The 26,188-nt window shown below is 39.3% G+C and overlaps 1 protein-coding gene across 2 annotated transcripts; it reads left to right on the top strand.

Moving 5' to 3' along the window:
• Nucleotides 1-1,025: 1,025 nt before the first annotated feature.
• CYLD (CYLD lysine 63 deubiquitinase) lies at nucleotides 1,026-24,378 on the top strand. 2 transcript variants are annotated; one of them, XM_035336692.1, is made up of 17 exons: nucleotides 1,026-1,156; nucleotides 4,943-5,595; nucleotides 6,561-6,728; nucleotides 7,719-7,824; nucleotides 8,890-8,988; nucleotides 9,668-9,784; nucleotides 11,358-11,737; nucleotides 13,364-13,529; nucleotides 14,310-14,451; nucleotides 15,060-15,182; nucleotides 16,421-16,512; nucleotides 17,586-17,652; nucleotides 18,940-19,072; nucleotides 19,280-19,388; nucleotides 20,066-20,184; nucleotides 20,812-21,028; nucleotides 22,756-24,378. In XM_035336692.1, the coding sequence occupies exons 2-17, from the start codon at nucleotides 5,089-5,091 to the stop codon at nucleotides 22,938-22,940; spliced, it is 2,730 nt and encodes a 909-aa protein (XP_035192583.1). In that variant the 5' UTR covers nucleotides 1,026-1,156; nucleotides 4,943-5,088; the 3' UTR covers nucleotides 22,941-24,378. The 2 variants fall into 2 exon arrangements, with proteins under 2 accessions (XP_035192583.1, XP_035192582.1); XM_035336691.1 differs by having other exon boundaries at nucleotides 6,561-6,863.
• The last annotated feature ends 1,810 nt before the right edge of the window (nucleotides 24,379-26,188 follow it).

Below are 26,188 nucleotides of genomic sequence, written 5' to 3'. Positions count from 1 at the left end.
TTATTTATTGTGCTCAGTACTGGGCCCATCACTACAAGGACATCGAGGCCCTGGAGCGTGTCCAGAGAAGGGCTACAAGGCTGGTGAAGGGCCTGGAGCACAAGTCCTGTGAGGAGCAGCTGAGGGAGCTGGGGGTGTTTGGGCTGGAGGAGACTCAGGGCAGAGCTCATTGCTCTCTGCAGCTGCTTGAAAGGAAGGTGTGGGGAGCTGGGGATCGGCCTCTTCTCACAGGGAACTACTGATAGCACTAGAGGGAATGGCTTCAAGTTGTGTTGGGGCGGCTCAGGTTGGAAATGGAGACATTTCTTCTCAGGAAGAGCAGTCAGGCGTTGGGATGGGTTGCCCAGGGAGGTGGTGGCCGCACCATCCCTGGGGGTGTCCAAGAAAAGGTTGGGCCTGGTGCTTAGGGACAGGGTTTGGTGGTGACATTGGTGGAGGGGTGATGGTTGGGCCAGGTGATCTCGGAGGGCTTCTCCCACCCTAACGGCTCCGTGATTCTGTTCACACGTCAGCATTATAACCGCTCGGTACGTGACTGCTGTTTTCTCCAGAGCAGCACGAACTTCACAGGAGTGGTTTTGAAATGCGACGTTTAGTTCTTGGAGTACGACGCAGTTCAGCGCCTCCTCGTCCAGCCCCCACCACCGGCCCGTGCCGGTGGCCGGGCCCCTCCCGCCCACCGCCTCCTGCACCCGGGGCTCCCCCCAGCGCCTCAGAGCCGCAGCCCGCAGGCCCTGCCGCGCCGTGTCCCTCCGCTCGCCCGACCCCGGCCCGCCCGCGCAGCCAACGGGCGGGCAGCGACGCGCTGCGTCACCCAATCACTCCCCTCTCTCCCGCCCTCGTCATCCCAGCGGCCAATCAGCGCCCTCCGTGGGAAACGCTCCGCCAACCGCCTCTTCCCGACCTCCTCGCCCACTCCTCCCTTCTGCGGCTCACACAACCTCGACGGGCTGGAAAGCCCCGCATCTCCCCGTCACCTGGCGGCGCTCTCGGCCAATAACACCACGAAGCGCTGGCTGCCGCGCTCTCTGATTGGCTGCGGGGACAGGTGGGGGCGGGCCCAGCGGGGAGCAGCACGCTGCGTTTCACCGGCCGAGAGCGGCGAGCGGCGGCGGCCGGGATGGGGGCGCGGGGCCGTGAGGCGGGGCCGGGGCAGGTGAGCGGCGGCGGCGGCGGTCCGGGCGGCGCCCTCGGGCTGGGGGTCGGGCCCCGAGGTCTTGGGTTCGCGTCGCGCCGGGCGGTCGCGGGGTGGCGGGGCCGCGGCCCGCAGGGCCTGGGCGCCCGGGGGGGGGGGCGCAGGGAGCCGCCGCCGCCGCTTCTCCGGCGTTATTTCAGGAGGCAAACGGGCACCTCGGGCGCTGTGGCAGGATCTAAGCGGCGGGGGCCCGCAGGGCGGTGCTGGCGGTGGCTGCCTGCCAGGACAGGGCCGGGGGGCGCGGCTGGGCGGCGGGGGGGGGTGTCTGTGCTTCTGGAGCCGAGCGAATTACCGCGTAAATTCCGCGTAAATTACCGCGAATTACCGGGTAAAAGCAGCCATTGGAGTGCCGTTCCTACTATGAATCACAGTCCCGCTTACTCTGGGGCAGTATCCCGTGTTTTGACGAAGCGGTGTGTGATTTCGCTCGTGGCTTGTGTTGCATTCGTGTGCACGCTGAGCTGTAAGTAAATTTACGTGCTGCCAATTTTGCTTTCATTTCCCTGGAGACGTTTCCTGGCCTGCTGAAGGACACAGCTCCGCACGCCAGCTGTTTAAAACTTGCTATTCAAAGTGAAAGTTGGGCGAGAAGCCGAGCGCTTCGTTCCGTGCGCTGAAGGAGCCGCAGGCCTGCGCGCCCCGTGAAACCTGCGGCGTCCCCGTGCTGCGCGTGGGGCCGGGGCGCGTTGGGAACTGCCCACGCGCTGCGGAGCAACACCGGTTGTGTGATGAGCTGGCTGCGTGCTGGCAGCCCTCCCGCGGGGCTGGGCAAAAAAGGAAGTCAGGGAAGCCCTGAAGTTGGGCATCTTGTTACGGCCTGCCTCTGTCGCCTCTTCCCCCAAAGCGCATGTCATTGCAGTCATAACTGTTTTATCTGTTGCTTCCCAAAGCCCCTGGAGTGCAGAAATAATGTGGGTAGGAGGCGGGAGCAGCACGTAGATAGACAGCCTGCACACAGCCCTGCCGGTGGTCAGGCACGGTCTGGTATGCACCAAGCGTCCTGGTCCTTGCGCGCTGTGTGCTGCGGTCATGGCTTGTTGCTGAGCCTAACTGGCCTAGGTCCGAGTTCATTCCCCCGGGGGGCTGGTAGTTGAGATTCAGCGAGTGTGCTTTACTGCAGTGGAATCCACTCCAGTGGAAACAGCTGGAACAGGTACCACGCTTTGTGTATGTGCTTCTGATGTTTTGCTGGAGGTTAACGTCCTCGGCAGCAAGCTGTTCTTTGCTGTTAAGTGCTAATTTATCACTTATAAAAGAAGAGGATAGCTTTTAGAACTGTGTATTTTCTTTGTCGTGGGAAGGTGGTAAATAAGTTTTTGAAGGTGTTTTGTATAGTGCTAATGAACTTTGTCATAACGGAAAACTTCCTGGTACTTTATTTAGTAGCTTCATACAGTCTCTGGGGATGACGGGACTTTGGAAGGCTGACCACATGTAGTGTAAAGTTATCATTATGTAATCTAATCGCAGCTGTTAACATGTTTTCCCACTGAATTCTCTACTCCTAAACACGTTAAGATTATGTAACACTGCAGCAGTGGACCTGCCAGCAGAGTAGAATTAAGGTTTTTTTGGATAGCTGCAAACAAAGCTTTACTCAATGTATTCATTTCTTTTTTTAAGCTCTTCAACAGACCTTTGTTAATGTGTTGTTTCCCTATGTACTTATTCATACTAAAATTGTTTCTAAAAGTGAAGTGATCCCTGTAATGTCCGAGATGCTTGTTTGCAATGTTGTGGGTGTCAGTGCTGTGTGGAATGGCTTGTAAAAAGGAGAGTTCAGTGCATCAGCCTTTGAAAGCTCAGAGCATAAAGTGGAGCTATAAAGAATAGGACAGTACGTTTGTTTTCCTCAGTGGCTGGTAGAAGTAAAGGGAGGTGGAACTAGACAGAACTTGGATAGAACTTGATTTTGATATCTGAGTAGACTTATAAAAACTCATGGTCATTTGGGTGTTTCTTATAGGAAAACAAAAACATCCTGTTGTATTCTTAATGAGTTCCCCTATATAATAGTGCTATTTCAGTTTGATGTTGGACATTTTCTTTTTAAATGGACTTTATTCTTTGTTGGTGTTCATGTGTATCAAATAAAAGCTGAAGAAAAATATTTTTTAAACTTGAAAACATATTGGCAGTCTTTGTTTCCTTACCAGGCTGTGTTTCAGTGAGGTGCTGTCCCTCGGTTGTGAATTATTTTGAAAATGGGAACACTTAACAAAAAAAAACAAAACAAAAAAAACAATTTCTTCAGGCTGCTGCAGTAGTGGTGTCAAAGTGTGTTACTGACATTGACAATGAAATGTACTATACTGAGAGGTGCAGTGGCTGTGTTGCAGGGGAGCCTTTCTAGGAGGGTTGGCAAGTCAGCATAGAAATGTGTGAACTAGTGACTGGAAGATGCTCCTTTGCTTACACTTAAAAGTATGTGGGTGCTGTTATTTTTCTTCAGGTGAAACAGTTTTAAGCACCCTTCTTTAAAAAAAAAAAAAAAAGCTTGAAAACAATTACAGTGCTACTAGGTTGCTTCCTGATAGCCTCCTAAGCTGGAATCAAGCTGAGTAGGGAAGTGGCAATAGATTTTGTGGTACTTGAATGCTATTGGAATAAAGATATGGAGGAAGTGGGTAGCAAGAAGAGGTGCAAGCACAAAGTATTTGTTTTATTATTTACTGAAGTTAAGTCCATAAGTAGTCACTGAGATCTCCTTTAACTGCATGCAAGCTCGCTGTCACATCATGGGTTAGCAACGGGAATTTATGTGAGAACGTATTCTTAATTTGTATGGTGCCCTTGTGTTTCAGTGAGGTGCTGCCCCTCAGTTGTGAACTATTGGAAGAACAAATCCTGTTATGGTATTGCAGATTTTCCTTCACATATCCAATATGCTCTTAACTGTGAACATACATATACATATATATAGCAAGTAACATACATACACATATGTATCTGCTACCCTGAGCAGTGAAGTATTTTTTACATGTTTTTTGTTTAAGGTTATTGATTGTGAGCTACTATGCCTAGGATGATATTTAACGAAGGCATTTTCCTCCAGGGGACTTTATTAACTGATATTTTTCTCACTTAATTGAGGTGAATTACCTTTTTGAAATGATAAAAAGGAAAGCCTCCAGATTTTTCTTGATAATCTAATGTTGCAGTGCTGACACAACGTGGCGTTCATATGGTGTTTATTGCTTACTGGAACTGCCCATTTCTATTACGTACAGAAATGGCTATAACAAACTGGTAAACTTTCCATTTTCTGTTCATCTGTTACATTCACACAATTTTCTGCTTCACTAAATCAAAATGTTATGTGAGGTGACAGCTGTAGTACGCTGTCAGAAATACGTAGTCACTAAGCACGAGAAAAGGTTTTTACAGCAGGAAGCTTCCATGAAATATTGTGTGTGAGCTGGAGCAGGATATTTATTCCAGTTCATCTGAAACTAAGATTACTTTTTCTTTCACTTGTGTGGTTCTTGCGTTTCAGTACGCTTTTTCCACAGCCCATTGCTTCAGGGAACCAGAGAAAGAAAGGAAATACACAGCATTAACAAGCAGAAATGTGTGTGGTCAACAGTACTGTGGCAGTTTAGAGACTTGTTTTCACTGTCTTAGATTTTCCTGAGCTATTTTTACTCTGTAGGAGGAGTGGTTGTGGTCACAGATTTAAAGGATTTTCTGTTCTTCAGGCTAGCTGCAGTTCCCCAACTTAAATTTACTTTTTTTGGTTTGTCCTAGGTCTTCTGCTCTGGATCTGCTTCTTTACAGAATGAATACTGAATCGTGGACCTTCCAGTAGAGAAGATCAGCGTGTATATTTATATATCAACATCTTATTTTCTTTTTCCTGAAAGCTTCTGCTCAGCCTCTGAAGTTTAATCACAATGAATTCAGGCTTATGGAGTCAAGAAAAAGCAAGTTCATCATATTGGGAAGAGCGCATCTTCTACTTGCTTCTCCAAGAATGCAGTGTCATAGACAAGCAGACTCAAAAGCTCTTGAAAGTACCCAAAGGTAGCATTGGGCAGTTTTTTCAAGACCGTTCTTCTGTGGGACACTCCAGAAATATTCCTTGTAAAGGCAAGAAATTACAGATTGGATTAAAGATTTTGGAACAACCTCATGCAATCCTGTTTGTGGATGAGAAGGATGTTATCGAAATAAATGAAAAGCTAGCTGAGTTGCTTTTGGCCATTACTAACTGTGAGGAGAGATACAGCTTATTTAAAAGCAAAAGCAGGTTAACTAAAGGCATCCAAATAGATATTGGCTCACCTGTTAGAGTACAGCTTCGGTCGGGAGATGATAAATTCCCTGGAGTTGTTCGCTTCAGAGGACCCTTGTTGCAAGAAAGGTCCCTAACAGGAATATACTTTGGAGTAGAGCTGCTGGTAAGTTTCTTTGATAGGGAGGAAGCATCATATATATTTTTATGAGACGAATTTATAGTATTTTTTTAAAGAAACAGTCATAACAAAATCTAGAAGCATTGTTAAATTGTGCAATCTTCAGTCTTCTCATAAATATTATTACTGAATATCTGTGATTGTGCCGTATCACTTTAGCCTTGTATTCTGCACATCCAGGGGCTGTATGACCCTTCCGTTGTAGAAAGAATTGCTTAAATTTGTATCATGGCAAACATCTGACTCAGATTTCTGTTGAGTGTTTTAGTTTTCCTTCTTTATGATAGCAGTGCCAAAATACAGCCCATAAACTTAGAGTTGCTGTTCACATAGAGCACCAAAATTCAAATGGTAACCAGCTAAGGTAGAGAATGTTGCTGTTTTGTGCTCCCAGCGAGGGATTTCTGCAAGCATAATGCCTAGCACGAGCTTTTGAAGGGTCAGATTGAGGAGAGTGCTACTCTTGTGCCAGGACTATATTTTTCAAAGTTGTTAAACTTTTTCCACATTGTTTGCAATTCCTAGTAAGAATCTCAGGGGATATCCAGGCCTGAGCACTTCTGAAAATCAGCTCTCTTTATCTGGCATCTAAGTGAAATTTTGGAATGCTTAGTGTTCATTTCTACTATGAAGTAGTCTTACCTTGATCTGGCAAAAATTTGATGATGGAAGCAAAATCTGCACCTGAAGAAAATACGCTTCTCTGAGTAAACAATCTTCTGCCTGCAGCTACTCTGTAATCTAATGACATCTTAACATTTATTCCCACAAGATGGTGTGTATATTTGCCACCAATTCTGCCTTTTTTTCCCAGTGTAATGGTAGTTCATCAGACTAATTCATACTGTGATTTCTCCAGGTCAGTGGATTATATTGCTGTTATAGTAGCCTGATTCTGCACAAAATACACTACTCTTTTTTTCTGCTCTTCTTTCCCCTCTGACACTTAGGAAGAAGGTCGTGGCCAGGGCTTTACTGATGGACAGTACCAAGGCAAGCAGCTTTTCAGATGTGATGAGGATTGTGGGGTTTTTGTTGCTTTGGACAAACTGGAGCTGGTGGAAGACGATGACAATGAACTGGAAAGTGACTATGCAGCTCCAGTTGATGCAATGCAGGTAGAACTTCCTCCTCTGGAGATCAACTCCAGGGTTTCTCTGAAGATAGGAGAGAGTATAGAGTATGGGACAGTTATATTCTGTGATGTCTTACCAGGAAACGAAAGTTTAGGATACGTTGTTGGAGTGGACATGGTAAGAAAATAATCTGACTTTAATAACTTTTGCATGTGTGTTAGCTAGTAAATGACATGCAATATAGAAGAAGCATTATCCACAAGGTGCTTCAGTGGAGGCTGACCTAAAATGGGAAATAAACACTTGTGTCCAAAATGCCACTTGGTAATAATTGTTTTGGCATTAGGTAAATTAGATCCTATTTGATGCGAATGATTTAGGAGAAATACCGTGGTTACTCTGAGGAGCCTCCACTGAGCTACTTGCAGTGGTGGATGTCAGTCTGCAAGTAACAAGAGCTGAATGTTTGTCTTGTGAGACTGGCTTTGTTCTGCCTTAAAAAATAATAATAATGGATTTCTTTTTTATTTTTTTCTTTTTTTTATGTAACTTTGGTTTGTTTGACTTCATGTTGTATCTTAAATGTTGAGTTTTAAGTACAAGAGTTGATGTTTCAAGAAAACATGAAGGTGGTCGATAAAAATTTATAAACTGAAATTTCTTAAAATGAGCTACTTCCAACTTTTTTGGTAGTTCAAGGGTTTTTGTAGATCAGGTACTTCCATTTTCTTGATTATAGTAGCTGTTAGCTAATGGTACTGAAACTGCTTTAACTTGTGCATAAATAATGGATTTTAGTGGAAGAATGCTTGTTAAAGTAGGAAATATTTCAAAAAACAGAAATCTTTGTATTTAAAGGCTAATGTCTGACTTAGTTCTAAATTAAAGTTTGTACAGAAAAAATAATTGCTGTCAAACCTTCCATTTTCCTTTTTACCATTAATGGTTAAGCATGTTCCTAAAAACATTTGTGTATTCTGTATGATGCGAGTCTTTTCTTGGGGTACATGTAACATGCTTTTCTATTTCTAGGATAATCCTATTGGAAATTGGGATGGAAGATACAATGGAATACAGCTGTGCAGTTTTGCAAGTGTTGAAAGTACACTCCTTTTGCATATCAATGATGTTATACCAGGTATGCTATGCTTTCTTAATCAGAAAGCAGACTTTGATAACATCTTAACTTAGGCACAGTAACACGATTCAAACAATACTGCAGAATTACTATATCCTGATTTCCCTTGAAATAGTGTCACTTTCTGTGTTATACTTCATTAGAGTTACCTCACCTTTTTGGTTACAATCTTACTAGTGGAAACTGGAAAGCATTTTAATATTAAGCAGTATTCATGTCATTGTATAGTATTCACAAGTCAGATACGCAAATATATGAGTGTCTACAGCAGAAATCTTATTCTTGGAATGTTTTTCAACTTAATCAAGGAATTCAAATACCTTGGTCAGAAAGCTGTTCTTCCTTTAATTGGAGTATATTGACAGCATTATTTATGCGTTCTGTAAGTAAACACTTGAAAATTCTCAGAAAAATTCATAGTAAGACTGTGTGCAAATATTCACTATTCACAGTAATTCACCGAATAGTGTTAACTTGTAACCACTACAATCCCATGATTCCCTTTCTGAAGAAAGAAAAATGTCATGTTATTTGTTAGTGCTCTATCTGAAATCAGGTGCTAATGAGAGTGCAGTCTTGTACAGCGTGTAGTCTGTAACTGTTTTCCCTCTCTTCAATCCAGCCAACTTTTCTTAAGTTCACCTACTGCTTCGTTTAGTTGAGATGCATGTTTTTGGGCCCTCTTTTCTCTGGAAAACTCACAGGGACTCTTATTTATTTATTTATAGAAAAAAGCATTTGCTGTAGTTCTGTTGGTAGAGGGGGGAGAAAAGTTGAGAGTTAATGCTTTTGTTTCCCATAATGGAAGCATGAAATTTGAAGAACCTGAAGTCAGACCGGTATATTCAAGAAATAAATGTAGACTTTAGTGTAAGTAATGGTTGATATAGAAGCAAAACATAAACAAACAGAATTATTATGTACCAAACAAGATTTTGTTCCACTCAGTTTTAAGACTTAGGATGTGAGACCTTGCTTCATTTACATTTCAAGTTGAATTTTTCTGTGATGTAATAAAAGTATAGAAAAGGAAAACTAATACTGTGTTCATATATTGCATCTTAGAGACTGTGTCACAGGATAGGAGGCCTCCCAAGCTTGCCTATACCTCAAGAGGTGGTGGTGACAAAAGCTTGTTCAATCATAGTAAGCTAAAGGCAACAGGTATGTATGAGAAGTCTTTTTTTTTTTTTTTTACATAAGATTAAGAATTTATATGTTTGGGGGAAAAATATTGCCTTGTATTTCATTTATTATTGCAGTTACATACAAATAATTTTCTTTGAAGTAGTGAAAGCACAGAATGTTTGTATGAACTTATTTTCCGTAATAAAGATGGTAGACTGTTTTCTGACTAGTGTTTTTGTTAAAATGCAGACAATAGTTGAGATTGCTTTCACAAAAGCCAGTTTGAGCTTTAACAGAAATTCAAGAGTATGTTATCTGCTAGCCCAGCTGCATTCTCCTTCTCTGAAAGTGTGTTTTGTTTTTTTCTTTAAAAACAAAGGAAAAAAGTGCTTACTGTAAACTATCTCAAACTGCTTTCTTATATCCATAGTTCATAGTAATGAAAAGTTAGCACCTTTGGGGTGTTTTTTTCTCATCTTTTTGGGTTCCTGACTTTGAATTTCAGCTTGGAGGATTATTTAGTTGTGGAATAAGCTACTGCCTTATTGCAAGCTTAGAACTACGTTAGCCTTGATGCAGGAGTTTGCTCCGTTGTGGAAAGGCAGTTCTGTTGTCTTGAAAGTATAGTAACAAATTTATACTCTAAGAAGAGAGCACAGCTAACCAACTGTAAATGATGATGAATCTCTTCAGTACATCATGCGTTCTCTTCCAGGGTCTACCTCTGAACCTGGAAGTAGAAACAGATCTGAAGTCTTCTACACATTAAATGGCTCATCAATTGATTCTCAACCTCAAACAAAACCAAAACCTCCATGGTATATTGATGAAGGTAATGAGAGGTGATAGTCTTTCATGTAGGCATATCTTTTTCTAAAAAAAAAAAGTGCATGTACTTTAAATAAAACAAGTATAAGCTTAAATTAAAACAACTGGAATACGTTGCTTTAGAGGAAGACATACTATGGCTTAAAGTATCTCAGAACCCCAATGAAAATACCCAGTCTTAATTGACAGACCTCTTTATTCTGCATGTAGGAAGTTACATCTTGGAAATGTACGTGCAGCACTGTGGGAATGTGTATGTCTTGTAGGCAAAATAAAGGCTGAGGCACACAGCTTGGAAGGAAGACGTGAAGATACTCCTAGTAGCCACGTATATACAGTAGTTTTATTTTGCCTCTTTGTTCTTAATGTTACAGATCTAAGGGAATTGCAGTATTCTGCCATGCTAACTGATCAGTATGGAAGTAGGAAAAATTTGACTAATCATATGTGTGTGTATATAGATTTTTGAGTATTTTAAGTTAATTTTGTAAATCTGTCTGAATTCTCCCAAGTCTGTGTATGTGTATTCAGAGCATAAATGGATCTTGATTTGCATCCAGAGGTAGTTCAATTTTTTTCTTGGCTAATTCTTTCTGAAGTGTGGCTGGCTGAAGATACTAAACTAATAATGTTAATGTGTAGTGGATACTTACAGCAATAGTAGGCCCTGTATTCTGGAAAAAAATAGGTTTAAATTGTTCTTGGTTGCCTAACAGATTTTAAGCATGGAAATATGTTTAAAAATAAGTTATCATGATATTTTAAATAAGGTAAGTACCCTATCTAAAAAGAGTATAGAAGTAAAGGATTAATTTCTTTCTGCTTTTTTTGGATGTTAACTTCTATAAATAAAGCCGTGTGGGTAAAAGTAGTGAAGAGGCTTTTGCTCTGTAAATTCCAATTTTGTAGTAGAGACCACATAGAGAGATGACAAAAGATGCAAAACATTTGTGTTACTACATCTAGTTGTGATCTCATTAATCAAGCACTGTTAGTCATGATTTATTTAAATCCTTTATTCTCTGTGGACACTGATAGATTCCCTGTGCTAGAACCAAAGTATGTTGTGATGCACCCAGGGGAATAAACGCTTACCCAGTTACAAATGATGCCTGCAAGCAATTACTCATCTGTGTACAAGCTATAATCCCAGTTCTTTCTTTGGCTGTATGATGAGTTCCTCCTAGTTTTATTCACTACAGGAATAATCCTTGTGGCTGTTAACTTGTGTTCAAACACCAATTTTAACCTGGGACTGATGTCAGGAGGAATCAGTCTAAGCCTTCCTATAATTCCTGGCTAACATCTCTTTGTGCTGCTTGTTTCCATTGGTTGTGGTAAAAGTGGTACGGCTATGGTGATGTCTCCTCAGCCACTTCTGTGTCTCCATTGCTAAGGGACAAACACCTTCCTGCACATCCCCAGCTGTTAATGCTTCTGATGCAGGACACTCATTAACTCCAATGTAGTTGCAGACACATTTATTGGTTTGACAGCGAAGTCTCTTGTTTTATCTCCTCCCCTCTAACCAAACCAAACAAAATCTGAGTTAACGTCTTGTTTTTGATTCTTAACAGTTGCTGAAGATCCTGCAAAATCACTTACTGATTCATCTTCTGGATTTGGGCATTCTTCACCGCCACTGCAGCCACCTTTGACAAACTCTGTGTCTACAGAAAACAGATTCCACTCCCTCCCCTTTAGCTTGACAAAAGCATCAAGTACTAATGGTACTATCGGACATAGTCCCCTGTCTTTATCTGTTCAGTCCGTCATTGGTGATGTAAATACTACGGCTAACCAGGAGAGTCCATCAACAGCAGGCCCCATCGGTAACTCTCATGGTCTTGAAGCAGGCTCCTTGGCTGAAGTTAAAGAAAATCCTCCTTTCTATGGAGTAATCCGCTGGATTGGCCAGCCCCCAGGGGTGAATGAAGTATTAGCTGGACTGGAACTGGTAAATATCTGATAAATTGTAGTATGTTTTAATATTAATTACCTGTTACTAGTTTTGGTTTTTAGATTTGGTCTCCGTATAACTTTGCAGTAGTGAATCTGGAGGAATTTGTCTAAATGGGTTGCTATATGATCTTGTAACATAGCTGAAGTCTTAGAAGTCTTAGACTTTTGTGGCTGCCCTAGGCCTCCGAGGCCTTGTTCTGTTAATAGGCTCTAAGATGGCTTTGTGTTACTAAGGGTAATTGAATTAAAAGGACTGTAAGTGACTAGTTTGCTTTGTAGGTCGCTTATGTGCTTTAAAGGGAGTGTCCTTTGCTCACCTTACTGAGATGTTCTTGTGGGGGGGAAAGTGGGGAACAGCTATTTAACGGCTCTTTGAAATGTAGATCTACCTAAAATCTCCCAGGCATAAGATGGGAGAAGATGATGCATGCCAGCAAACAGGCAGTGTTTATCAGTAGAGTTGTAATACTGATTTGGGTAATTGATAGTAGTGATGTTCGGTTACGGTAGCCACATGCGTCATGTTCCTACCATCCCTCGATGAACACACAATTGCTGCAAATGTGAATTGCTCTGATGTGCTGACAGTTCCTCTCTAGTTGCTGCTGCCGTGGTGGTGAATGGCTATCAGTTATTAATGTGTATGTGGTTAGAGTCACAGAATCAATCATCAAGGCTGGAAAAGACCTTCGAGGTCATTAAGTCCAACCATCAACCTGACCTACTGAGTCTCATCACTAAACCATTAGGCACATGGAGTTCTTTACTTTGGCATAACTTTTTATAATTGTACACTGCTTTATCTGAATTTTTCATAAACAGAAAACATTTTTAGCCAAGTAGGTGAGATTGTGACTGGCATTCCAGCTGTTGGAAAAATCCTGATGCTTTTGGCTTCTTTGGGTAGAGCTCAAGCTCTAGTTAGCCACAGGGTTAGACCGCACCTTAGGATAGCTTGTGTTAAAGCTTGTGTACACTATTTCAAGGGAAATCAGGATATAGTAATTCTGCAGCATTGTGTCTGCCATGTGCTTCTGCGCTAGAACCTAGCAGTTGTTGGTAAGCAGGTAACATACCTTCATCATGTTGTCAGAGATACTGAATGATGATGATTTTTATCCTTCAGACAGAGCTTGTGTTGTCTTTTCTTGACATGCTCATTGTGTTTTGAAACAGGAGTTTTCCTGTGCAGTCCACAATCACACTGGAAGTATTCACACTTCCCAGTGCTTAGCGATTTTAATTGAGTACTGAAAGATGCTCACTAGTCCATGTGTGTTCGTTCTCTAAGGGAATCTAGGGTAACTGGCTAGCTTAGTTGAGTTCCTAAAGTTGACTAGGTTTTATTCTCAATCTTCTTCCACATCCTTCAAGTTTTTTTGATGGAATTTTTATTTTCTTTTGGATGGAGTGAAAGTTTAAGTGTGAAGAAAAAGTGTAGCTTTTAATTTTCTCATCAAATCCAGTTAAAGAACACCTCAGCTGATGTTTGTATACCAAAATGTGGGAACATTGTATATTAAGCTTCAGAGGACCTAAAGGGTGATTTATGGATATGTATTTTCTCATTACAGAATTGTAGAAATATGAGAAAACAGTGAATTCTCGCTTTAATTTTCAGGAAGATGAATGTGCAGGTTGTACAGATGGAACATTTAAAGGAACTCGATACTTCACTTGTGCTCCAAAGAAAGCTCTTTTTGTTAAACTCAAAAGCTGCAGGCCAGATTCCAGGTTTGCATCGCTGCAGCCCGTCTCCAACCAGATTGAGCGCTGCAACTCTCTAGGTACCAAGCTTCTGCTTATTAAAGTATCAGCTGGGAACTGACATGGGTTTTGGTTTTGTTTATTCCTGCAATACGTACTGTGTATTGAACACTTGGAAATCTGTACAGGTATTACTTAAATGAGAATCCTGAATCCGTACAAAACAACAGTTCTCTGACTTTTGTATACTTTTAAAACAAGACAATCTTCGTTTATTTAAGGAAATGCCATAAAACTTAAGGATTTCTTCTTGTGCTATATGTTTACTTTAGAAATTGTAAAGTAGTCTTGCTGAAAATGATATCTGCAAGCGCAGCAATACGAGATTGCAATATCAGAACTAAGTTATCTTTGTCAGATGATTTCTTTTTCTAAACACTAAGAAAAAGTGTGCTTTTATGATGAAAATTAGTAGTCAGAAAAAAAAATTGGCTTTAGGTATCTTAGCTTTCTTGGGTCCATGTCATTGTGCCTGCAACAACCTCAAAGGTTGGGTGTCTTGATATTTGTAAGATGCTGTGAACAGGGCATTTAAACTGAGAAGAGAACTTCATTCCTACAGGATAAAATTAATTGAGTGCTGTAGGCTTTCTGAAGCGCTCTGGTATGCATTGTGTGTGGAATGCAAGGCCTTGTTCACTTTGTGGACGAGATTGAATCTCAGTTATAATAAAATGCTATTCTAGTCCAGAAAAGGAAAGCTTACACTAAGGCAGCAGCTTAGCTATAAAACATTAATAGGAAAATCTGAAGAGGGATAAAATTGGAGGCTTTAAAGTGTCTTTTGAAAAAAATTTCAGCCTTTGGAGGTTACTTAAGTGAAGTGGTAGAAGAGAACACTCCTCCAAAAATGGAAAAAGAAGGTTTAGAGACAATGATTGGAAAGAAGAAAGGTATCCAGGGTCATTACAACTCCTGTTACTTAGACTCCACCTTATTCTGGTAAGTTCATAATTTGTATCATGGCATCCCAAGGCATATGGGACATATGCTAGAAATGCAGAACACGCAATCTTTGTTGCAGTGATTGTCTGTTTTTTTTTTTTATTACTGTGCAAATAACAAGCTTACAAAGTCATGCAGTGCAGTCTTTGACACATTACTGGGTTATTTAAATTTGAACAAGTTCTGCAGGATTTGCTGCTTAACTTGAAATACTAATCAGTCTTCCCTATGTCCAAATTGCACTGGCCTTAGATATCTATACTCTTCCTGACTGAAGTCTGTGGACTGTTGAAGGATGAAAGAGTACTCGGGGCAGGGCAGAGTCCAGGGGAACAATCTTTTAACTTATTTGTAGAATCCTGTCTTGGCAACTGGTTTTGTATTCTGCTGGAGTGAGGATAACTGGTTTAGAGTGGACCTCTTACTCTTCAGCATGGCTGTGTTGTCTTGTGTCTGTAATTACCTGATTTTGAACTTATTTAGTACTTGAAATCTTTCTGTGGCTTTGCTTGGCTTGTTTTATGTTGCTGAGGCATCTGAATGGTTCTATCTTCTAGAATCAAAACAACCTTTTTTTTTTTTTTTTTTTTTAATCTCTTTTGTAGCCTGTTTTCATTTAGCTCTGTTTTGGACACTGTGTTACTCAGACCTAAAGAAAAGAATGATGTAGAGTATTACAGTGAGACTCAAGAGCTGTTGCGGACAGAGATCGTGAATCCTCTTAGAATGTAAGTAAAGACATAAACTAGTCTCTGGTCTAATATAAACTTTATAATAAATCCTGCTGTCTGTGCATTCCTTTTGCAAATCTGAAAAGTTTCTAGCTGCTGCTGCCAGTTTGATTTTTTTTTAATATTTCTACTTGTTCTTCATTGTATATTTCATCAATGCAAACTAGAAATAGTTATTCATAGTTTTTTATAAAATGCATGCATTTGTAGTCTCCATTCGGAATTAGAATCAGCATGAAGTTACTGTAAAACTTATATGGAAGTGAGTACAAAAGCATTGATAAATGCGGATATTGTGAATTGATGTAACATGTCTTTAATTTTCTGTTCTTGACAAGAAAACTATTTGGGTTATCTTACGGAGTTTCACAATTTCATAGACTGAGGGGCTTTTAAAGTTGCATTGATTCTTTTGTGTGGTCTGCAAGTGGCTCATAAAACTTGATAATTTTCGGGGTACAATGGGGGAAATGACAAAAATTATCATAAATTATTTGGCTTCATCCTAATTTTGTTAAACCTGCAAATAACAGTTCTGAAATTCTGTGGGCTGCCTCTGAACAATTGATTAGGAAACTTTTTTTCACATTCACAGAATAAGATGGCGGGTTCTGAACCCTTCCTTATATAAGTGTGTGTGTACTCTGGGTGGTTTATTCAAGGGTTGTCTGGTAGGAGCAAACACAGTAGCAGAAATCTCAAGTGGCTGAGAGGACAAAGTGTTACTCTTGCCGTTCTGCCAGGCTTAAAACTTTCTCTATACTCTGTAAAGATACAGAGGAAAAGATGGAATGCTCAAAACACCAACTTCTCCGGTCAGGGATACAGTTCTGTATCTTTCCCAAATACTGTTTTTTTTTTTGTTTGTTTGTTATTAATGACTTCCACAGTGCTGTTGCATGACATTGTGAAAATGATGCATTAAGTGGTGCAAATCAGTGTGAAAACAAATCAAAAGTAGTTACTTGACTAATCAGAAACAGTTATCCTTTTGGTAAGTTAATGTTTAAAAAATGTTCTTAATGTTTTGCAAGAACATTGAGCACGGCACTGCCTTTATAATGCATTTACAAAACTGGGAGTCATATAAGTATGAGGAGTCAATACATAACTTTTTGAAGAAATACTGTACATTGTAATAAAAAGTGAGCCTACATTTCAACATTTAAGAGTGTTTTCTGCTCTTCTGACTTGATTGCAAAGTAGCTAATAGCTCATTAACCCATTTATCTTAGATATGGATATGTATGTGCTACAAAAATAATGAAACTGAGGAAAATACTTGAAAAAGTTGAAGCTGCATCAGGATTCACATCAGAGGAAAAAGGTAACTGGGAGGTATTACTTTCTTTAATGTTTGGAAGAATTGTACTACAAAGGAACTTAAAAGCCTATATTGGTATACCAAAGTAAAACACATCTTTCTGTAGCAGCAGTATATGCTCCAGAGATTTGAGTGACCACTGGGTGGTAGAAAGGCTCTTTTCTACTTCCCTTGGGTCTGTAAGGAACCCGCTGTCTTTCTCTGACTGGATCTTTTTTCATTGCTGTTGTTTTCCTGTTCCTGTGTCTATGTGAAGAGAGAACTCCCTTCTAGTAGTTAGAGGAGATCTCAGAAGTGAGACTGTGATAAGGTTGTGGTCTGTCCTCTTTCAAAATGTCACTCTGCTCCCTTTGATCTTTCACTGCAACATTTCATCATCACAGTGGTTATGTATTATTTCAAGAAATAAAATACATGTTATATTAGAAAACGTTTTGATCTTTTCATCTGCTGCTGCATATTGTGATGAATGCTTTATTATGTGACTGGTGTGGTTTTACCTGAAGAAACATAAAGTTCTTTGAAAATGCTAAGTGTTGAAAATCAGTATTTATTGCAGTTGGTGGCAGGAAGAGAAATATACTAGAAAACTGTACGTCAGGGGAGCATAGACCTCTTGGGAAGCTTGTTCTGACTGCATTCTTGATTAGAGAACTCAGTCTCTAGGTTAGATGAACTTTGTACTGCTGTGTGTTTTCATACAAGTGTTACTGTCACTCCCCCTCCCCTTTCACATGTGCTTTTGCTGTTGTATTTTGAAAGCTTTTATTTCTCCAGGAAAAAAAAAAAAAAAAGACAAACATGGTGCCAAATGATTTTTCTGAAATTCAGAGTATGTTTTCAATCTGTACTGGAAAGTCTTGTTGCCTTGTTGAGCCTGTCTTTTATTAGGGCCATTTGACACCAAAAGTGTAAATAGAGGTTTGTGTCATAAAAATGTTCATAGCTTGTCATAATCTTAATGTGTAAAAAAAAAAAAGCTTTACATTTTTCCTGTAAACAATTTTAAACTTTCATATCAGTCTTGAATACTGTACCTGTTTTTACATAGTAACAAGACTTCATTTTTTTCCTAGATCCAGAAGAATTTTTGAATATTTTATTTCACCATATTCTAAGAGTTGAGCCACTGTTGAAAATAAGGTGAATCTCTTTTTCTACATTGAACTTGTCTATCTGTAGAGTCTGTTGCTTTTCACGTTGAGTCAGCTTTTAAGACACTTTTGACTTGTGTTTATTCCTGCTAATAAAATTAAATGTAATGAAGTTATATTCACAAACCCGACAGTGTATTTTGCCCTCTTCATCTTTTGTTTTAAAAACTCAACAAACAGTCTCATGAGAACTGGATGAAGATTCCCTGTCCTAGGGATGTCTGTGTGGGAGCTTTAGCGCCTTCCTATTAGTTATGCTGGAGAGGGGCTAGTGTAAGAGGACCTTATTAATGTGGCCTATAGCTTATAGCTGCTTATTTTTGGAACAAGCTGCAGAGATTCCTGAGTCAGTGTTTAAGCCATAGAACCTGACTTGCATGTCAGAAGGTGTTAGCCTTCCTTGTCAGTGCTAATGCAAAAGTTCCAGTGGCTTGTCTTGATCAAGTTTTGTTTCTCTTTTCCAAAGTTAACAGGTACTGGCATTTATATCTGCCTTCACTCTGACAGTATCTCTACGAGGATTCAGCTGTCATAACTGAAATGAACAGAGGCAGGGGGTTGTTGCCCATTGCTGTCATTCTGCTAGCTGGCCCCTAGGTTCCTTACTGTATTCCGTGGCAGCAGCGATGTTGCATTTTATATAGTTTTAGAGTCTTTTCCTTACCATGGGAGTTGTAACTAAGACCTGGGCAGTCCCCCAGGTTTGGATTACCCTTTTAAAGAGTTGTGTTGGCTGTGTAGGAAGTCTGACAACACTAGCCATTTCTGAAACTCCTACTGTAGCTGGATATAGTTAAGCAGTGTAAATGTCTCTTGATTAAAGTGAAATACTTCATTAAACCCAGTCAGATTTTTTAAATTCCTTTTTGGGAATATTGTGAAGGCACAGAAGAGAATTACTGTTGTTCCTTTTGATGCTTTATTACTGAAACTCTTTACTTGTCTCTTCAATGAAAGCTGCTTTAGTGTGTTGGGAGTTTTCACTGTACATGCTTAGGAAGTATTTTTGAGTTGGTAGTTTAGCAATGCATAGGCATATGCTTTTAAAGCATACTGCTTTTGTTTCCTAAGTAAGTCTTTATATAATCAGTCCACATTTAATACTTGATTGCCTATTGTTTAATGCCTTTTGTTGCTGATGTTTTTTTTAAAAGCACAACATATTTCAAAGTAGAATGTTGGATATAATATTTTTTAGAAGTTAATATGTTCTTAGGAAAATACAGCTGCTCTTACAGTAGATCTGATTTTTTTTTCTCCTGTAATCTGTTTTTAGATCAGCAGGTCAGAAAGTACAAGACTGTTATTTCTATCAAATTTTTATGGACAAAAATGAGAAGGTGGGAGTCCCAACTATTCAGCAGTTACTGGAGTGGTCATTCATCAACAGCAACTTGAAGTTTGCAGAGGTTGGTGACAATGGTTGCTTTGTTAGTAATGATACCTAAATAAGTTTTAAGTTTCAAATCTGTCTTGCTTTACTCTTTCTAATTTTGAAGACAACGAGCTGCAAGTGTAAATAACATGAATATGTTCATAGTATTAGAAATACCTCTCTAAATTTAGATTGTTACCTATTTGAAACTTATTGCATTGTTTTCTGTCATTTTACCTAGGCACCCTCTTGCCTGATTATTCAGATGCCTCGATTTGGAAAAGACTTCAAAATGTTCAACAAAATTTTTCCATCCTTGGAGTTAAATATAACAGATTTACTTGAAGACAGTAAGTATATAGTATTGTGTCGTATAATGAAAATGAATTTTTGAAAGTGGCTAACACAACGAAATTAAGTATATCGGGCAGTTTTCAAGAGTGTGTCTATGTTCAGATGGTGCATGTTCAGCTTGAAGTCTCCCAATTTTTCAATTAGGCAGTACTGAATTTATACTTCTCATCCACTGAGATTATCATTGCGTTATCTATGGGAAGACATCTAGTTCTAAATATTCTAATCAACTTTAACAGCTCCATTAATTCTTGTGTTAATCTCTGCTCTGAAACTGTCATTACCTTTTCTTTCATTGTCATGGCCATCAGCTTATGTTACATATTTCTTTGCTGATGCTGACAGACACAGAGGCTAAGACCAGTATGATGTTTTTATTTTTAAAAACCTGTTTTTAGTTTTCATCTAGTTGGTGGACCTGAAATTTTATCATCCTCTGTTTGCAACTTACCATTCTTTAAACCTTTTTCTCTTCTTCTGCATTATATCAAAGGGAAGAAATTAAAAACAGTGATACATTTCTGCTTTGATCAGCAGTATGGTTTAAGCTTTTTTAATTTAATTTTTCTTCATGTAAAGTAATGTCTCCTTCTTTTCCATACCTGTCATCTTAGAAAACTAACTCCCCCCCCCCCCCCCAAGTGTGAGACTAATATCTTGTTTAAAAATGCAGCTCCCAGGCAATGCCGTATATGTGGAGGGCTTGCTATGTATGAGTGCAGAGAATGTTATGAAGATACTGATATTTCTGCTGGAAAAATCAAGCAGTTCTGCAAAACCTGCAATACACAAGTAAGCTGTCTTGTCTTTTTTCTTCACTGCAGTGATAAGAGTGTGGTGAACCTTTCACATAAACAGTAGCGTAACTGCCATGCCAGGTTGTGCGGCCTTCAGTGACAAATTGGGAACTCCGCTTGACACTGAAACATATTTATCAAGAACTTCATAATAAAAATGTGGCAAATACTAAGTCTGCTGCTGAATGCATTGGAAAAGTAGTAATTGCAGGCAGCTTGGAATCTATTCCCATGTGGCTTGCTTTAAATCATAATTTTACATACCTGCAGCCTTGTTTGAATTGATAAATTCATGACACAGAACGATTTAATGTTTAGAGTTGTTCAGTAACTTGCAGAAAGCTGTCAAAGTCACAGCTTGTTTTCAATTCTGAGTATAGTAGAAATTATTGCATTAAAGCTGCTCCTCCTTCTATCCTTAGATTTGACTTTTCTGGGCAGTATTGAACTAACTGTTGGGAAAATAGAAAAGAAATGTTTACTCTGCGACTTTTATTACACTTCCTTCTCTGATGCCATTAATCTTCAGTTCAGCACTACTGTTCTTTTTAGCTTAGTCTGCCACAGAAACAAATAATCTTGTGTTTTTTTTTTCTCTTCTGAAATATTACTTCAATTGTAGGTTCATCTTCATCCCAAGAGACAGAGCCATAAATTCAATCCTTTGTCACTCCCTAAAGACCTGCCAGACTGGGACTGGCGACATGGCTGCATTCCTTACCAGAAGATGGAGTTGTTTGCTGTTCTCTGCATAGAAACGAGCCACTATGTAGCTTTTGTTAAGTATGGGAGGGATGACTCCGCCTGGCTTTTCTTTGACAGCATGGCAGATCGGGATGGTACATCTTCAATTTATTCTCTTTTTTTTTTTTTACTTGTATTACTGTTCTAAATTGTAGTGCCAAATTCAAATTCATTATTTCATTACATCCGTGGATACTAATATCATCCAACTTGAGGTATTTAATGCTGAGACATTAATTTTGACTCAGCTTTTCCTCAGTTTCCTCAGCTCACTGATTTCATAGCAACCTGAATGTGTATGGTCTGAATTTCACCTAAACTGGATGCTTTAGTAGTAAGTAGATGGTACAAAAACAATGGCAGAAGCTTTCCAGCAAGGCTCGTTACAGTTTTTTCTATATTTTGCAAGTTTGGCAGAGGGAACATCTTTAAAATACCGAGCTGCAGGAATGTGTTCGTTCAATTTACTTTTAAGTGGATGTACACAATTATCAGGTTGAATTTCAAATATTATTTTTACTGGTTTTGCTTAAATGAGTTACTATAATTTTCTTTGGGATAACAGAACTAATGTTGCAAAATCTATGCCACTGCTCTGAATCTCTTTAGAATCAGTGAAAAACTTACCTTGTAATAATACAAGTGTTATTAATCAGGTGTTCTCTTAGATACTGCTGCATTAAGTTGTGTTTAAATAAAGGACTGTGTTTAGTTCTGATGCCTGAAAAAAACAGTAATAGGTACAAGTGACAGACTCTATCAGTTCTGTGCCTCCAGAGGTCTTGAGGCCCTATATGTTATGGTGTGTTTTTTTTATTGGAGCGGGGAGAAGAATCATGCTTCCTGCTGAAAATGACAATCTGCTACAAGGATTAAGGTCTCTTTCTTAACACCTGCAAGGCAATCTAGCTTTGTTTTGAAGTGCTCAAAATGTGTATGACTTAAGTCTGTTACGAAACGCTGAAACACTGTATTTCAGGAAATATAGTTCACATGAGATGCTGCTGATCTTAGTTGTGTTTTTTTGGTATCACAAATATTTTTCTTCAGCTGGTGTTACAAACTAATGTGTCTCCTGGAGAAGTGTCATGGATGTCTACTTACGTTTCAATTTACTGGTTTTTACATTGAAAATAGCCATGAGCAAACGGTGCCCTAGTTATATAAGTCAGGTACAGGCACTCATGGCTTATAAATTCATCAGCTGTTATTAGGTGTAATTTTATTAACAAATTCAGTAGCATGTGAGACGGAGTTTATATGCAAGTCACTCTTGTGAGGTTGTACACAACAACATTTAGCGTTAATGAATACCCAGAGTGCTCTTTCAGGTGGGGTTCATGTGTGGTGGTTGTGTGGGTTTTTCTTTGTTTGGTGATAGAGCAATCAGACTTGGGAAGCAAATCTGAGTAAGAAGATAAATACCTTGCCATTTTTTCTTATGCAGACGAGTATTTCAAATATATAAAAGATGCTCTGTTAGGAAAGCAAATACTTGTGCTCGATGTTACTTTTTCATGATGCTTTGAAGTTCTTGTGCAGAATGAATTTGCAGTAATTCTTTAAAGACTAAATCTAATGTTGGTTGGTTGAGATTTTTTGGATACTACAGATACTCTGATAACAATCGTAATTTTTCTTGGACATTTACGCTTTGTGTGTGTGTACCCTGAGGTAGTCCAAAATGAAACATTTACTTTCTTTAGAAGGCCTTTCCAAGAATTGTTCATGCTGTCGTAATTAAATTATAAAGAATAAATATCTATCCTAATAGTTGTAGATGGTATCCTAATCTGTTTCTTTCTTTCCTTATATGCAATAGGAGGTCAGAATGGCTTTAACATTCCACAAGTTACCCCATGTCCAGAAGTTGGTGAATACCTGAAGATGTCTGTAGAAGAACTACATTCACTGGATTCTAGAAAAATTCAAGGCTGTGCACGAAGACTGCTTTGTGATGCTTACATGTGCATGTATCAAAGTCCAACGATGAGTTTATACAAATGAACAATGTCCTCTGGAAAGCTGAAGAAACAGTAAAGAGATTTCTACTGTTGCATTTGCTGCATTTTTTTGGTTAGTTTTAATGCAACCGTTGCTGGCAATGGATGCGATGACAAGGAAGAAGCGGACTCTAAGAACAAAAAGATTACTGTTCCAAAAACTACATGTGGAGTTCTGTAATTGAAGTATTTAAGCATTTTGCACTCTAGGAAGTGTGCTTGTGTGTGTTTGTTTTATAAACAAAGTCTAAATGAAGTTACTAAAACTTAAAGCTTTAAGTGCATTGATAATATACAGACTTTAAAAAAATCTTTAAAGTGGAATTTTATCAGGAGAAGCCTCCTTAGTCCATTGAGAATGTAAAGATGCAGTGCTATTGCGCAGTGTATTTCTGTGGACCAAGGATGATGAGTCTCAGATAGCTTTCTTCTCTCCACCCTCCCCAGCACTGCTCCTCACCTGTGATCTTTTCAGCACCATAGATCCTCTCTTCAAGAGAGAACTTTAGTTTTAATAACACAAATTTTAAACTGTTCATTGCAATTAATTCTGTCCTGTTAGCTCATTACTGCATTCTTTTCAGTTCATACATTTACATCTCTGAAAAATTCACATCCATTTAAAATATCTGAATTCCTGTCTTGTGAAAATCAAGCACACTGATTTGCTGTTTGATAAGTTGGGATTTTTGGAGAGAGAAAGAGGAGAAAGAGAAGAAGAGTGTTTTGAGGGGAAGTATAATTGCTGAAACAAAACTAGCAATGCAAGATAACATCTTTTCCTAACTGTATTTCTAAAGGAAGTAGACTGGAACAACATCAACTGTGTACAAATGGTTGGAGGACAAAACAATAAAATGGAGAATTGCCTCAGGGAATGTTACAGAAGTGGACTCTGGTTCTTGGTGAAACAAAACTGACTTTTATACAGTACATTAAGCTACTACCTGGGAATATGTTACACATCTGACTCTTCATTTCAGGATTATTAAGGAATATTAAAAATCTCTGGAAAGATGAAACCAGAAATAAAAGTAGATAGGTGTTTTACTGTATACCAAGTACCTAATGAAAACTAACTCAAAGCTGCAAAACCTGTATTGGTGTAAAATATTATTGGTTAGAACCAAGTTTATTGGTTCTTGTTTGTAATGAAATACTGTTGTTTTAGCTGCTTTTTTTAGCTATTGCTGTCTACTCTGACTAGCAAACATATATAAATACACAGTAAAATCTGGCTGTACAGACATGAAAAATTGCATATAGAGAGCGCTGTACATTTTCAACTTTTAGGAGGCTTTCCATACAAAGCATCTTATGTGGGATTGAGTCTGTAGAAGGAAAAGTCGCAAAATGTAAGAGGAAAAATCATGTGCTTCGTTGTTGTAAAGACGAGAGTGATCCTATATCGTAGAAAGTGTTACTTTGTGCTTCATGGGAGGAAAAAAACAAAAACTAAAATGTGTATTTGGCACGTTTCTACCACAGTGTTGTACTAGAGCAAGATCTGAAAATTACACTTAAAGTACCTAGCTGTCAGCTCTAAGAAATGTAGGTATGTTGAGAGAGTTGATCTGTTCCATTGGCTGCTGCTGAAGTGTGTTTTAACTTTTCACTGTGAAGAGCAAGCAAAGTTCTTTAAGTGTCACTGCTGCTTTTGCCTCTAATTGTCTGGATTCCACCATCCCTTGCCTTACTTACCTAGTCTGTGCTCTTTGGCAAACCTCTGATTCTGTAGTGTCAGTAGTATTTTGAGCTCTTGAACTGTTTCTCTCCTGAAAAATTCCAGTAAAGGTGTAGGTGATTAATTCTGTAAGTAAACAGCTGTCACTAGGAGGGGTTATTGTCCATGGGCTCTTAGGCTGTGTACCAGCCGGCTCTGGAAAAGCAGCTGCATGCACTTACATGTCTTGACAAAGATGCCACAGAAGCATTGCAAGGGAATACAAGCTGTGTGGTCTGTTTTTTACCTTCTATTTATTAATGTAACGTGAGCACGAGGTATGATCATCCTTCCTTTTGGCTGCATATTGAAGATACGCAAGATCATGCCCCTTTGTGACTGAACCTGAAAGTACTTGCAAGTAGTACTTTAAGGTACTTCCATACAAGAAGCAAACATAAAAGCTTTACAGATGGACAAGCGCAAACCCACGTAAAAATGCGACCAGTCTGAATGTCTGGATTTCTTCTCCCTTGATTTACTTTCCACTTTTCCCTATGCATTACATTTCACATGGCATAATAGCAGCCTTCTGCTCTTGAATCAGCTGCTTCTCCTGCCTCCATGTCTCTGCCTTCATCTGTACTGAAAGCTACTAAAGTTGTAAGTAAGCCTTACCTCGTCCTGCTGTAACTCAGAGACCCTTGAACGGCTGTGGCTGGAGGGGAGACTTGGGCCTGGCACCCGCGTTAAATTTTTCTAGATGGATAATCCTGTAGCAAAGTATAGTCAACTGTTTTTCACAAATGCAACTATCCAATGATCCCCCCCCCCTTTTTTTTTTTTCCACAATGCATATTTTATTAGCAGAAGTATATTAGATAGGTGTACATGAATCTCTTGACTTCTTGATGCTAATCTTATGGTCTTAGACTGGACATGTAAACGTGTGAACTTTTACTGGGGTATGTGCAGAACACACAGAAAACAGTTTAAATGCGTTACTGTGCATGCTTCTTGGTGACAAATACTGTGTTTTGAAATGCAGCCACTGTTTTACAGCCTGCATTTTGTACAACTTTATTTTGCAAAACCGCAACTAGTTTTGCAAATGCTCTGTGACTACATGGTTAGTTTATTGCTCATTAGCTAAGAGGGCAGGGATGTCTTCTATGGAATTTAAAAAAAAAAAAAAAAAAGTTAAAAAGTTGGTTTTTGATAAGTGAGTCTTTTTCCATTTAATCTAAAAATCTTTTAAGTAGTACTTTACTACTTTAAGCATTGCATTGGATCTGAGGTAATCTGGCAATGTAAATGAAATGGAAACTAATGTAATGAAAATGGAAACTAACCCTAATTTTGGTTTTCTTTCTCAGAAAAGGATTATGCAGGAGAAAAAAAAACTCACTGTGAAAGGAAACTTGTAAAATAAGTCATACAATAGGGTAATAAACTGGTTTTAGCCTTCAGTATATATTGATGGGGAACTGAATAAGGTAGTTTGAAGAAACAGCCTGTATTAGCCTGTATTTTAACACAGCTGTTGCTGGTAAATGCAATGCCCAGAGGTTCCAGTGACTAAGCCCCCA

The sequence above is a fragment of the Oxyura jamaicensis genome, chromosome 11 (assembly GCF_011077185.1).
Source record: "Oxyura jamaicensis isolate SHBP4307 breed ruddy duck chromosome 11, BPBGC_Ojam_1.0, whole genome shotgun sequence".
Lineage (NCBI taxonomy): Eukaryota > Metazoa > Chordata > Aves > Anseriformes > Anatidae > Oxyura > Oxyura jamaicensis.
Note: the sequence above shows the minus strand (reverse complement) of the source record. Positions and strands in the feature narration are given on the sequence as shown.

Bases quoted from the DNA above. Each gene is read 5' to 3' on its own strand.
- CYLD (XM_035336691.1), top strand. From the start codon at position 5,089: ATGAATTCAGGCTTATGGAGTCAAGAAAAAGCAAGTTCATCATATTGG. The intron at 13,530-14,309 runs GTACCAAGCTTC...AAAAAATTTCAG, and splicing joins TGAGCGCTGCAACTCTCTAG to CCTTTGGAGGTTACTTAAGT. The intron at 19,073-19,279 runs GTTGGTGACAAT...CATTTTACCTAG, and splicing joins GCAACTTGAAGTTTGCAGAG to GCACCCTCTTGCCTGATTAT.